Consider the following 15107-nt stretch of genomic DNA (forward strand, 5'->3'; position numbering starts at 1 on the left):
TCAGCTTAGCAGCAGAGTGTTGAACAAACCAAATTTTGGATAGAAACCACGTAGCATAATTGCCTATGTTGAAGAGATTATGGTCTAAGAAATCTACACTCATTGTAGGCCCATGGTCCAAGTATTTATAGAGCAAGCAAAGTAATCTTGTATTTTATTTGCAGTACAAATTGTTGAAAGAGAATAATTACAAATTGAGTGTTTCCCAATCCAGCAGCCTAATGATATGGAGACAAGAAGGAGACATGTTTGGATTTAGACTGGTTCTTATTAACAATTCATCGAATAATAGTGTGTTTTTGTATGCAAAGTTGTCACACAACGACCACGATTCCTTGCCGAGTCTCTTCATAAAGTCACTACTCAAAGTCATAGTTAAGAAGCTCTTCACATCTACATGGATTAAAAGGTTGATTTTTGATGGAGCTGGTTTCATATACTTGCAAAATTTGTTCATTCGTCAAAGAAACCAATACAAAAGAAGAAGCCAGGAATAAAGATGTAGATTCATTAAACTAAATAACACGTAAAGGAGAAGAAAATAATGGAAAGAGAAAGAGAGAATAAAGGGAAATAAAGAAGAAAATTTCACATGCCTGTAGTGTTGAGGCATGTAAGGCTTCTTCTTCTGCTACTCTTTTACAAAAGAAGAGACTTGGTTACTTGCATTTCAAGTCTATGAATTGCCTTTTTCATCAACATGAGAGATACTGAAAAAGAAATGGTAGGCATCTATTCAATTGAGAATTCTTTTGTTTTATTTTGTTTTTTATTTTTCTTTTTATATGTAGTGAAGTAGAGGAAGCATTGTTCCAAAGGAATAGAAGCACTAGATATTAATTTATTCAAAAGCAAATTGAGTTTGAGGACTTCTCCATCTCTCTTACTATAGGTGACACAAAGCCTACTATCCTTCTCTTATAGTGGTAGTAATAAAACTAGCAATTGCCTCAATCTAGAATTTTTCCACCAAAAAAAAAAAAAAAAAAGGTCCTATTTAGTTATTGAGTAATGAATTAATCATTCACTAAAAAATGTCAACTTTATAATCATAATAATTATTGATTCTACCTCCAGTTTCCCACTCTCTAGTCTCTATACCTTATCTTTCACAATTGCTTATCCTATACTCCCATATCTAACTCGTACTTAATCAAAACTAGTAGAGAAAAATGCATGTTTCAAAGGAGGCATCATGGCCTATATTTGCCCCTAAAAAGAAGGTAGAGGAAAGAATGAAAAGAGAAGAAGTATCAGCCTCTGAAAATTCTTTATTTAATTATTGATTTTTTTGATAGGACCCTGAAAATTCCTTAGTTGGTGGGTCAAATGTATATAGACTTGGTCACTAGGGGCCCTACAATAGGGGGTGGTGCACACTAACAATAATGACAAATTTATAATGCATGTAGGTGAAACTTAGAATTAACAAATAAAGAAAAGAAAAGACACAGAGACAAAAGAATAATCAAATAAGCTTTTACACTTCATGATCAAGTTTCCTTCAACTAAAAGCCTTCACTTTTAAAACAGGGCCTACAAATAGGTGGTTGCATGAGCAAGTCCTTTTCATTCACTTATGTAGAAACACAAAACACACTTCACTCCTTATCCCATCTTCAATGGCTTCCCTTCTGCAAATCCTCCATTTCCTATCCATAACTTGCCTTCTCTTCTGTGGTGTTGCTACATCAAATCAAATTCCCAAGGTAAATTTCGAATTGGGTTTGCATCAAAATTATAGTTTTCTCATTGCTTCACTTTTATGCTTGGTTGCTGATAAAATCATAAAATGGAGCGGTCTTTGCATTAGCCTCTTCAAACTTAATTATATGGCAGTTTACCTTTTTTTTTTCTTTTTTCTTTTTTTGTTTGGTACCTTGCTAGTTATATGGTAGCTGACAATTCAATATGTTCATTCATTGTGATCTCTACCTGTAAAATTTTGTTGTGTTTCTTGGCAGCCTTATGTCGTTTACATGGGAAGTTCATCATCAAATAATGATGAACATATTCAAGCTGCAGAGTCAGCTCATTTGCAATTATTGTCCTCCATTATTCCAAGGTTGTCATCAATCATCATAATCTTTGTCATCTGTTATATGAATATGCCATTTCTTGTCTCATTAGTGTAACTAGTTATTCACTTTTTTCTTTCTTTTGGGGCAGTGAAGAGAGTGGGAGAATATCATTAATCCACCATTATAATCATGCTTTCAAAGGGTTCTGTGCCATGCTTACAGAGACTGAAGCTTCTATATTATCTGGTAATTACTCATTCTAACTTTTTTTTAATAACTATTTTTCCCGCTTTTTTGATTCTTTGGTTAAAAGAAGGCATCTTTGGGTTTGTAGTTTGTATAACTTAGTACTATAAAGTATAAAGGAAAAAAGCAACAAAGGTTCTGATAGTAATTTGGTGAAAGGACCTGTATAATTTCTCTAATGATAAATGCATCTCATTCCAGAGTTATTTAGAAGAAGATAATTGAATGTCATAGGCTAAGATTTCAATGGACTTAAAATTTGGAAAAAAAAAAAAAAAATCCCTTGTGAAAGAGACATTCATACTTGAGCAAAACTTTGTACATTTTTTTTTTTAATTTGTACTGAAATTTTGATTCTTTTTTCCTTTTTTAATCCTTAAACTGAACTAAATTCTAAATACATTTGAATTGGAATTGTGAAAGCAGGCCAAAGTAATATAGTATCAGTCTTCTCTGATTCTTTTCTTGAACTCCACACAACACGTTCCTGGGATTTCTTGGCAGCAGAGTCAGGCGTACGAGCAAGCCAAAGATATAATAAGCATGTACCTAGTGATGTTATAATTGGGATGGTAGACACAGGTAAGTTTCATTTGCTTTCAAATTAACCACTTCATTTAAGGAACATAAATAAATAACCATCAAATGGGGTGAGAAAAAAGCCTTTTTTTTTTTTTTTTTTTTACTGTGGATGATTGGGTTTGATTTCATAGATCCAAATTAGTGACTTCTATTTTATGACTTATTGCCCCTAAGTAATTATACCATGTGTATTGAAACATCCATCATTTGTTGATGTTGAAAATTGAAATTATAAGTTGTATAATCATTTTTCCAAAAGACCAAAAGAAAACGTGTCACACAATACTTTGAAGTGCTTATTTTCATAAGAGGAAGAAAAATTAGTGCGTAACTAGAGGGTTAGCCGAAAATGGAGCTGCCAAAATTGACCCAAAATGTGTGTGTATATATATATTCATTTTAAATAATAATAATAATAAACATATATTGAAAAGGGATTAAAATAATGTGGTATCTTAAAAAAGAAGTTCTTAACTAAGAAGAAGTCAAAGAAGTTCTTAAGTCAAAGCTACATATTTGCAGATTATTGGTTGTTCTACTCAAGCTTAGCTCAAGATTGGCTCATAAGAATCAGAACAATCCATTACTTGGCTCAAAACATAATTAAATGAAAGTTTCACAACATTGCTTAATTAATTTTTTTTTTTCCTTAAAAAACATGCTACTTAAAATGTTTAACATTAACTATTATTTATTATTTAGAGAATTTGTACTAAATAATTTACATAAATTCATTGGAACTTGTTTAGCACTAACTGTAATTTGTTTACACAAATTAAAAATGCATATATTAGAACGATAACAACAACAAAAAATTTAGACTTCTAGAAACTCTGACAACATTATAATAAGTTAACAAATAGTTAAAAAGTTTCATTTTATATTATATCTAGTTGTTATCCCATACAATGTACAAGGAAGTTTGATAAAAAAAAAAAAAATTATATATGATACATAATTTAATCAGAATTTTTTTTAGAGAAGATCAAATATAAGTTAATAAGAGAAAGTTTGATAAAAAAAAAATATTTATAAATGATACTTAGTAATTAATAAATAATATTTAATTTTAAATAAAAAAAATTGTAGGAAATAAAATGCATAATTTAATTAGAAATATTTTTTAGCAAGATCAAGTCTAATTTAATAATCTGTTTATTGTTGGGTTGCATAATTCAAAAAGGCGGTGATTTTTTTATCTTTTTTTAAAAAAAAATTGAGAATTAGATGTTGATTAATCTTGCTAATTTAGATTAACATATTTAACACTATTTGTAACTCTAAAAGCATTAGTTTCATGTGAAAAAATGTGGACTGTCCAAAGGTTTTGTTGTTATGTGGCCTACATTTGATTAATTTACATTTACTGTTGAAAACTATATCTTTTCTACTAGAGAATCCTAGGTTAACCCTAGACTAACTCATGGTTAGTTTGTTTGATTTACAAGTATATGGATCTACAATTAATTTGGACCTTTTGGGTCATAATATCTCTAACCATATATACATATATACACACACACACAATGCTTCACTTTCTTTCTTTTTTTTCTAGTCTTAACATCTCTAGACTGTGGATAATTACTGGTTTAATACAAAAAAAATTAAACTGAAATATTCATCTTTGTATGTGAATGTGTTCTCAAGGGATATGGCCGGAGTCTCCAAGTTTCAATGATAAGGGGATTGGAAAAATTCCTGCAAGATGGAAAGGAGTTTGCATGGAGGGACCTGAGTTCAAGAAATCCAATTGTAATAGGTAAATCATAAGTTCTCTTATTCAATCAACCAACGATTAGTCAAGGTTGCTCTCTCATTGTGTTTTCCTATTCATTCAATGACTTCCAATAAATTTAGGGGGGCAAAACAGCTAGTCAAAAGTGCTATAAATACTTGTCAAAAAATGAAATCAGCATATTTGTACATGGGATTGTGACAGAATTTTCATGAGACTTGTTTAAATCACTTAATGAGCCATGTTGTTAAAGTACTTGTGGATGATAATATGATTGACTTGTACTGGGTTGGAGGGCATTCCTTGAAAACTGTCTAGTGTATGGCTCAAGAAAGAACTGTTGCAAAAATGCATGACATGAGAAAGAAAGAGAGCACAATACTTGAATTTATGTTGCCTATTTATTTATGAAAATCCATTGGTGAGACATTATGCTTTTTGGCTACATTATAGGAAGTTAATAGGAGCAAGATACTACAACATTCCACTGGCATCCAATGAAAACAAGGCCAGTCCAACTAAAGCCACTGGCTCACCGAGGGATTTTGAAGGCCATGGGACTCATACTGCATCTACAGCAGCTGGTGCCTCAGTTGTCAACGCTAGTTATTATGGCTTAGCACGAGGCACTGCAAGGGGCGGCTCTCCTTCAGTTAGGATTGCAGGCTACAAGGCATGCTCAGAAGAAGGATGCATGAGTTCTACCATATTGAAGGCCATTGATGATGCAATTAAAGATGGAGTAGACATAATATCAATTTCCATTGGGATGAACTCATTATTTCAATCTGATTACTTAACTGACCCCATAGCCATTGGTGCATTTCATGCAGAGCAAATGGGGGTCCTGGTTGTTTGTTCTGCAGGGAACGAAGGTCCTGATCCTTACACCATTGTTAATACGGCTCCATGGATCTTTACTGTTGCAGCTTCTAATATTGATAGGGATTTTAAGTCTACTGTGCTTCTTGGAAATGGGAAAACTTATCAAGTAAGATATTTTTATGAAATATTCTAGCTTATCATGCTTCATCTTTTGTTATTTGTTGCGATCTAAATTTTGTTTCATTTATGTTTTCCTAGGGATCTGCCATTAGCCTCTCAAACCTCACCTATGCGAAGACATATCCACTTGTTTTTGGAAAAGATGTTGCTGGTAGTTATGTCCCTATGTATGAAGCAAGGTACTTGTGGATCATTATTCTGTCTGTCTTTTTGATTGAATATACACTTTTAAAATATCAAATTGCCAAACAAGATTTATTATATTGCCAACCTCAAATAATTAGAAGCCAAAACCACAACTAATATAATTCCACTCCTCTGCTCTACTGCTTCTCTTAAGTAAATGCAATGACAATTGCAATTGTAATCCCTTCAAAATGGTCTTCTTTTTTTGCCATCGTCCTGTGAATTACAAGTCCTCTTCATATTAAATTGCAGAAATTGTCGTCCAGGATCTTTAGATCCAAAGAAAACCGCAGGCAAGATTGTTGTTTGCGTTGACGATGACCCAACTATTTCAAGGCGAATCAAGAAACTAGTGGTAGAAGATGCAAAAGCCATAGGGATGATTTTGATCAGTGAGATTCAGAGAGGTGTATCATTTGATTCAGGCACTTTCCCATTTACAGAAGTTGGCAATGTTGAAGGATTACAGATTCTTAAATACATTAATTCTACCAAGTAAGCAATTTACTAGATTTATTTATTCCATACATGTTGAGGATATTTTTTATTTAATTTTATTTTGTTCTTCTCCATCTTGCTCTCTTTTCTTTCTTTTTCACTCAACGTGATCATTTTTCAAGCTCTTTATTTGGCTTGTCTATATACCATGGATTTTAATTTAAGACTTTACAAAAGTTTCTACCAATATGAATTGTACATTTTCCGAAATGCTAAATTCAATATTTTAGGGATGCATTTTGTAGATGCCATACTTGAAATTCAATATTGGAGCATTCCTCAAGGAAGCATCTAAAAATAAAATTAGGGTCTTTCAATCTAAATTTTTACTCAATGTGTCTAGAAAATCCAAAATCCCTATGATCTAAATATCCCAACAATGATGGCATTCAGTGTCCATCCCAGAATATGTTGAAATGGACTTAAGCACTTTCATTCTATTCCCCTATGACAGGAATCCAAGAGCAACAATCCTTCCAACAATAGAAGTTCCAAGATCTAAACCTGCACCTGTTGTTGCATATTTTTCAGCCAGAGGTCCTTCACCCCTTACGGAAAACATCTTAAAGGTAATTTTATTTTTTGCGTAACTTACAATATATAAATATAGATGCTTCTGTTCAAATCTATGTCACATAATGTACAGTCTCATTGTAGCCAACATATTTATATGTGTGCATTCAGCATGCATTCATGCATATTTAACATAATGTGCTAGCATACTTTTATTACATTAACCATCGTCTAATGTTAATTTTGATAGTGCAGCCTGATATAATGGCTCCAGGAGTGGCCATTTTAGCTGCCACAATTCCAGAAAGAGAACCTGGGAATGTTCCAATAGGTATGAAGCCATCCGAATTTGGCATAAAATCTGGAACATCAATGGCTTGCCCACATGTAACAGGCGCAGCTTCACTGGTTATGTCAGTGCATCCTGGATGGACTCCTTCCATGATCAAATCAGCACTTATGACAACAGGTATTTTTTTTTAATCTTGGAAATTCACCAAGATTCTCCTTTGCAATTATCAAACTTAATATTTTTGGTAGTATTGCTTTAATTCGAGTGTAACTAAGCTCAATGACATTATTAACAGAAATTTGCATTTAAAGGTCTGTAATATTCCTTCAACAAGATTTTGAAATAGTGCTAATAAATACAATTTAAGACAATGAATCTAGGAGTCACAACATGTTTCACAATGGTTGATATGTCAATTTGTTAATAATAACCAATAAATTAGCATTAGTGGTAAGTCTATATGAAAATAAATAATAATTTGCCAATTTAGCAGCTGTGAGAAATGTTATGTTTGTAGCATTACTGATTTAAGAAATTGAAAAGTTCATCAAATCCATGAGAGCTGCTTTGCTTCAAGGCAATCTGACATCACTAAGTTAGTTTATATTTTAGAATACACCAAGTTAGATAATAATGCTCATAAAAAGTGGTGGTTTCATTAATTTGTTCTTTTTCTTACTTTGCAGCAAGCTTGTATAATAATATGAGGAAACCTTTGACAAACAATTCAAATAAATCAGCAAATCCACATGAGATGGGGGTTGGAGAATTAAGTCCACTCAAAGCTCTCAATCCAGGATTGGTCTTTGAGACCACAACACAAGATTATCTTCAATTCCTTTGTCATTTTGGTTATTCACAGAAGATAATAAGATCTATGTCAAACACTAACTTCAACTGTCCAAAGAACTCCACTGAGGAACTCATCTCAAATATCAACTACCCATCTATCTCTATAGGTATACTTAGTAGACATCATCAAACTGCCAAAACAATACAAAGAACTGTGTCCAATGTGGGACTCTCAAATACCACATACATTGCTAAGGTGCATGCTCCTATGGGATTAGTGGTCCAGGTGTTTCCTAGGAAGCTTGTGTTTTTCAAGGGTGTGACAAGGTTGTCTTACAAAATCTCATTCTTTGGCAAGGAAGCTCCTGGTGGTTACAACACTGGGTCTATTACATGGCGTGATGGTCGACATTCTGTCCAGACAATGTTCACAGTGAATGTTAAATAATTAGCAAGTACTACTTAAAGAAAATAAAATTTTGAAAAAAATTAGTATAAATTTTGAAATGATTTTTCTTTCAGGTATGCATTGGGTCTGTTTGGATAGAACTTATTTTGCTGAAATTGAAAACTGAAAACTGAAAACACGGTAGCAAAATAATTTTTAAATGTGTAAATAGTACCGTGGAACCCTTTTTTAATGAAAAAGTTGATAAAAAGTAGAGTTTGTGGGTCCGTGAATAGTACATAAACCACTGTTCATGGCTGAAAAGTCAACAATATGCGGCTGAAAAAAAAAAAAAAAAAAAAAAAAGAAGAAGGAAAACGCGGACGCAGACGTGAAACGCACTATCCAAACATACACATTATCTATTTTTTGGTGAGCTCATTTTTATTACATCAATACAATAATAGAGTTGGATGTGTTAGAGGGAGGATGTTGGATTGCGTTAGATTATGCATAAATTGTTTTGGAGGGGACTTCATTGCCAAGAATGGAAGATCATGGTATTTCTAAAGGAGTGTTTAGGGTTCAAATCCATCATCCTCCAATTATCAAAATATTTAAAAAATAAAAAATAAAAAAGAGTTCACTTTATTGTTTAAGAAGTTCAATGGATATAAAAATAAAAATTATGCACCGTGCCAAAATGTTTGAAAACAGATATGAAACTAAGTTATTCGATAGTAAATTATTAGATATTAAACTATTCAATTTCCTCTCTCCCAAATATCAAATTATTTAAATAAAAAATATCAAGATCATCTTCTTTGCTTCTTTTTTTCTCCCCTCGAGATTGACAGCCCAAAATTCTAAGGAAAATGGGCTTGAATCTTGATAGTTACTAAATTGAAAAGAAAAGAAATTGGTCCTTTTCTCCCACATAGTATGTTTTAAGTTGAGAGTGATTGGGACCTTTTTTTTTCTTTTTTTGGGTACAGGGTGAATTGGACTTATAATAATATGAAGAGTTACCAAAAAGGGCAACAAAAAAAATTCAGAATACTCATTTTGAGGTGGATTTGAAACTAATATCATACTCAGCATACATGCAAGGAAATTAGTCTTAGACATTAGTCATTGCATTGAAAGCCCCAGAAGAGTTAACAAGAACATTAGTCTTTGCAGTACACAGGAACACCAAAAGTCTTGAGATTTGAGTGAATTGTAACTAAGCTAAGCTCAAACCTATATAAGGCATCGTGATTCTTTAAATTAAATAGATAATTATAATAAATAATTTAATAAGAAGTAGGCTGTAGAAGAAGATAAGGCATCACAATTAACCAGCCAAATTGGTATTGCAGCATTGTTTGTGACGACTATTCATGTAATAAATTCAGTACCTTTTCTATATTTGTTTATTATTTTCAAACTTTCAATGGATGGATGTAGACCAGTGAGGGTAAAAAAACATAGTAATTTATTCAGTGCTTTTGGAGTACAATAATATAAAGCTATATACCATCTTCGCACATGAATAGTGTAATTCGCTAATTAAAGTCAAAAGGAGGAAGAAACACGTTATTAAACTCTAACAGTATTCCATAATTTTTCTTAAAAATCTCATATTGTAATCCTATCCAGAAGGATTGGAAAATAAAATTTGGTGTGAAGGTTTACATTCGTCCACTTCATTCCATGAATCACAACCATATGAAATGATTGTGAAGTCTCACATGCCTCCATTGGACACCTCCGATTACAATTTATGCCACCAGAAAAATGGTGTCATTATGGACATTTTAAAATTTTCTTTTGGCCATGCTTCTTTATACAACCTTAAAAGGTGCCAAGGTTCACGGGCCATTAATTCTATGGGTCTGTTTGAATATCGTTTATTACTGAAAATTGAAAACTGAAAACTGAAAATACTGTAGCAAAATAATTTTTAAATGTGTGAATAGTGCCGTGAGACTCAATTTTAAAGTTGATTTTACTAAAATCCGTACTTGTGAGTCTCGTGAACAGTGCACGGGATCCATACAAATAAATGCAAACATGTTGTGGGACTGCTATCCAAACCCAGCTTATATATCACCTAATATAAACATATATTATAATTCGATAATGGGCGAATGTAAAATTTGATCCTTAGATATTTTTATTGCAAACAACAAAAAATATCAATTGGGTTACAAAGTTCCTAACTTTTCTTCACTTGTTGTAAAACACCGTAAATGAAATAGATTTCGCCACGTTCTATAGTCCTTGGTAGTGGGCCAGTGGCCCATTAAGTGTAGAGTTCAATGTTTGGGCAGATAATGAAGAAGAAATTCTACTCTTTCCTTCTAAATAAGATTTCTACCCTCATGAAATGGAAAAATTATAAAATCCATATGGTGGACAAGTGATGTAGTCTACCATTCCACTAAAAAACTTCCACTTGTTTAAAATTGTTAGTTAAAAATTTTTTTTAAACATAAATTAATTACTGACTCAGCAATTTTAAACAAGTGAAAGTTTTTTAGTGGAATGGTGGACAAGTGACGTGATCCACCAGAGAACTCTATAATTTCTCCATGAAATGGCCATCCACACATTGACATAAAATATGAAAAGCAATTAGAATGGTGGTAAAGACTAGATAAGCCACAATCATTGCTCTATTTGGGTCTCCATCTGTGCCATATGATTCAACAATCTCATAATAGTCCCAAATACTTTTGTGTAACTTTTTGTCAATGTTACATTGTTTGATAATCTTTTGTTATGTTTTTAATAAATTTACTATTGGATTATATGTTTCCATATACCTTCCATGTTTCAAAACTATTAAGGGGTTTTCCCTTCCAAAGGGGTTAGTCCTCATTTCCTCAATCAAATTAGAGCTCATTGGGGCCTAAGCAAACTCCCTACTTCAGCAAAATATTTGGGTATCCCATTATTCCTCACCCCCCACAGGAAAATGGATCTTAATGACATTAAGGAGCGAGTCGAGAACAAGCTCAATAGTTGGAGAAGCAAGAATCTGTCTTGGGCGGGTCGTGCTACTCTTATCAAATCTGTGGCATTTGCCATCCCCTCCTACTCCATGTCTGTCCTCCAATTCCCCAAGGGGTTTTGCGATCAATTGGATGCTATTGTGAGGCGTTTTTGGTGGAATCCAAAATCTGATAAGGGGTCTTATTCCTCTCCTATTGCTTGGGATTTGTTGTGTTGGTCTCTCAAAGAGGGTGGTTTGGGATTTAGAAAGTTTTGGGAATTTAATCAAGCGTTGCTTGCTAAACTCGCATGGTGGCTCCTTGAAGGTAGAGATTGTCTTTGTATAAATCTGCTCCGAGCAAAATATAAAGTTAGAAACAATTGGCTTAATCATAAAGCCTCTGGCAGCATCTCTCCGGTTTGGAAAAGCTTAGAGGGTATAAAGCAACTCATCGCTCAAGGTGCTTGTATGTTGATCGGAAGTGGGGAGTCTATTCGTATATGGGAAGACCCTTGGATTCCAAATCTCCCTCTCTTTCGGCCAAATTTCTATGGATGGAGCTTTGGTTGTTTCACAGCTGCTGGATCACAGCAGGATTCGGTGGGATTTTTCCAAATTGAAGGCTTTGTTCGATGATGCAACGGTAGCTTCAATTTGCCAAATCCCTTTACCTCTTAACGTCCGTTCCGATAAATGGATTTGGACCAAATCTGTGCATGGAGAGCTGTTAGTAAAGTCAGCTTATTGGCTTGGCAGAAGCTCTAACCCTCCTCCAAACCAAGACTTGTTGAGAGGCCAAATATGGAAGACCAGAATCCATGAAAGGTTGAAGATGGTTTTATGGAGAGTTGCTGCAAATTGTCTCCCCACGAAGGACAAAAGGCTGAGGTATGATGCCAATGCAGACACCATTTGCCACCTATGTAATTCTGGGCAAGAGTCAACCATTCATCTTTTTATTGATTGCCCTCTAGCTAGAGCTTTGTGGTTCAGTAGTCAATGGGGAATAAGGATTGAAAATTGCGAGCTGTCCACCCCGGCCAAATTCATCCATTTTCTGCTTGTGCCTCCTTTCCATGAGGCTAGGGAGGACTTGCTTCTTTTTGGGGCCTTACTTTGTGATTTGATTTGGAGAATAAGGAATGAGGCTCTATTTGAGGGTAGAGCAGCCAGCTATGAAGATTTAAAAGCCAAAATTGTTAGATTGTTTGCTGAGCATCGTAAAGTCAGATCCTCCCCTCAGATTAGAGGCAATTGTATTCAAGCTAAATGGGTGAAACCTGAGCTAGGTTCTAGTAAATTAAATGTTGATGCTGCTGTAGGCGCCCATCATTCTGTTGTTGCAGTCATAGCTAGGGACTGGAGAGGGGAGTTGGTATTTGCTTGCTCCAAAAAAGTGAACACCACCCTCCCTCTCCAGGCAGAAGCAGAGGCTATTTTATGGGCTTTGCAACTTGCTGAGCCTTTAAATTCAGCTCCAATTTTGGTTGAAGGTGATTCTCAGGTTTGCTTCAAATCAATCACAGAGCATGGCAGGGACGTCCCATGGGCTATTGAGAATGTCATCCACAGTGTAAAGTTTCTAGCTTCCAATCTCCCTTGTTTCTCTTTTACGTGAGTCCCTAGAGAAGCCAATGAGGCCGCCCACTCTCTTGCTAAATGGAGTCTGTTGTATAGTGTTTGTGGTTCTTTTGGCTTTTGTAACAGCCCTCCCTGTTTTGTTAAGGTTATCAAGGAGGAGGCTGGGTGCTTTCTTGTTTTGTAGTCTTCTTTTGCTTTGAATAATATTATCCATTCATCAAAAAAAAAAAAAAAGTTCAAGAATTAATTCAACATGGTATGGTTGATCGGGATGGGTTTTGGGTTAGCTCACCCTTGTTATCACGATCCTTTTGTCCAAACCATTGTAGCATTTGTGTCATCCAAGGCCAACTAAAAGAGTAGTGGATAAAAAATAAAATCAACTAAACCTATAAAACTCAGTTAGTTTTGAATCTTTGCTCTCAGTAGATCAACAAAATTAACCACAAGATGATCAGAGATCTATAAATATCATTTATAAAAATGCTTAAATTGTTTATGTTTTTTAATTTAAAATTTACAAAATATAAGTATGTGAACTGAATGGTAACTAACACATTGATTAACATGAATTTTGATGTGTAGGTTAAAAACAAAGAGAATGCCCCACTATGAACTCCAAAATATTTAATCCCATAAAAATCTAATAAATGGTGTAACATTAAAGAAGAGATATATAAGGTCTATATGATCCTAAGTCCTAACATCCCCCTACCACTATAGTCACTTTACAAGTATAAGTGCTTGTGACGTATTGGGGGTAAGGACCGAGGTTCAAATCTCTAGGAGGGAGCATCACACACATATGCACTTAGATAAAGTTAGAGTAGAATTTCTATCTTATATATATATATATATATATATATAAATAATAATAAAAATCCTAACACCCCCCCCCCCCTTCTCCCCTCTACAAATACATACACACACGAATTAATTTTAGAATAATCCTAGCTAACTTGATACATTGAATTTGATTATTGATAAGATAAATGAATACGTGTGAATTTTTCAAATATAAATAGGATAGGAAGAAATTCTTACAATTTAATAGAATTTAAGACGATTTTGGGATATAAAATATTTAACGTAGTTGAAATTCAAAATTCATTACATTCTTCTTTGAAAAATTAAATAAATAAAAGAAGAAGAAGGATTTGTAAGGTTTTTTTTTTTTTTTTTTTTTTTTCATACATCAATAATTTAGGTTAGGGAATTGAAGTTTGAACCCTAGGTATTGCCGTTGGAAATATCGGATAGTACCAACTAATTGAGTTACAAGGCTCTTGAAAATTTGAGAAGGATTTTTGGATACCAAACTAACTCACTAACATTCCTAATTCAAGTAAATTATGAGTTATTCAAACATATAATCATGAGATATCATAATGAAAACACTATAAATAAATAAATAAATAAAGAGAATAAATTGGGTCAAGAACTGGCGTAAAAGGTGTGTTTTACGCCAGCCAATCTTGACCTGCCACGTCACCAATTTTTTTTTTCTTCAACAAAACAGATTAAGCCTTAAGCCTTAAGCCTTAAGCCTTTCTCTCTCTCTTTCTCTTCTCTCCTCACCCAATCTCTCCATCTCTGAATCAAACCCATGACCTCCATGGCCAAAGCTTCAAAACTGAACACAAGCCACCAACACCACTGCCATGGCCGAAACTCCATGGTTCAACCAATAGCCACCGCTATGTGTGCTGTATTCATGTGATGATTTTACTCGTGTTCACATTTCACAAGAATTACAAATAATACAGCACACACACATCCAACCATAGAAAACCTGTAGCCCCAAAATCCCAACGCAAAAGCATAGCCGCACCCAAGCCAAAAATCCAACCTTTTGAACACTCAAAACTTGAAACAAAAATCCTTTCTTTCTTACACCCCCAAACCCAAATCAAAATCCCTTCTTTTTCCAAATCATTAAACCCAAAAAAAAAAACCAAACCCCTAAACCCATAAATAGTCAGGCAATAAAAAAGAGAAACTTTTGGCTATAAATCAAAGAATAACAACAGAAAAATATAAAGATAAAGAGAAATAGAGATAGAGAGAGAAGCCGAGGGAAAATGAGGCCACCCCAATGGTGGCTCACAGTGGCAGCTATTGGTTGAACCATGGAGTTTTGGCCATGGCAGTGGTGTTGTTGGCTTGTGTTGAGCTTTGAAGCTCTAGCCATGGAGGTCATGGGTTTGATTCAGAGATGGAGAGATCAGGTGAGGAGATAAGAGAGGAGAGGCTTAAGGCTTAATCTTTTTTGCTGGAAAAAAAAAGAA

At 34.0% G+C, this 15107-nt stretch overlaps 1 protein-coding gene across 2 annotated transcripts; it reads left to right on the forward strand.

Moving 5' to 3' along the window:
• The first annotated feature begins 1573 nt into the window (after positions 1-1573).
• Positions 1574-8357, forward strand: LOC115983891 (CO(2)-response secreted protease-like). 2 transcript variants are annotated; one of them, XM_031106747.1, is made up of 11 exons: positions 1574-1709; positions 1965-2065; positions 2170-2267; positions 2694-2849; positions 4497-4608; positions 5038-5575; positions 5668-5768; positions 6028-6270; positions 6728-6842; positions 7042-7255; positions 7765-8357. In XM_031106747.1, the coding sequence occupies exons 1-11, from the start codon at positions 1623-1625 to the stop codon at positions 8316-8318; spliced, it is 2319 nt and encodes a 772-aa protein (XP_030962607.1). In that variant the 5' UTR covers positions 1574-1622; the 3' UTR covers positions 8319-8357. The 2 variants fall into 2 exon arrangements, with proteins under 2 accessions (XP_030962607.1, XP_030962608.1); XM_031106748.1 differs by lacking the exon at positions 1574-1709 and having other exon boundaries at positions 1998-2065; positions 2175-2267; positions 7765-8342.
• Positions 8358-15107: the final 6750 nt, after the last annotated feature.

Source organism: Quercus lobata, chromosome 4 (genome assembly GCF_001633185.2).
Source record: "Quercus lobata isolate SW786 chromosome 4, ValleyOak3.0 Primary Assembly, whole genome shotgun sequence".
Lineage (NCBI taxonomy): Eukaryota > Viridiplantae > Streptophyta > Magnoliopsida > Fagales > Fagaceae > Quercus > Quercus lobata.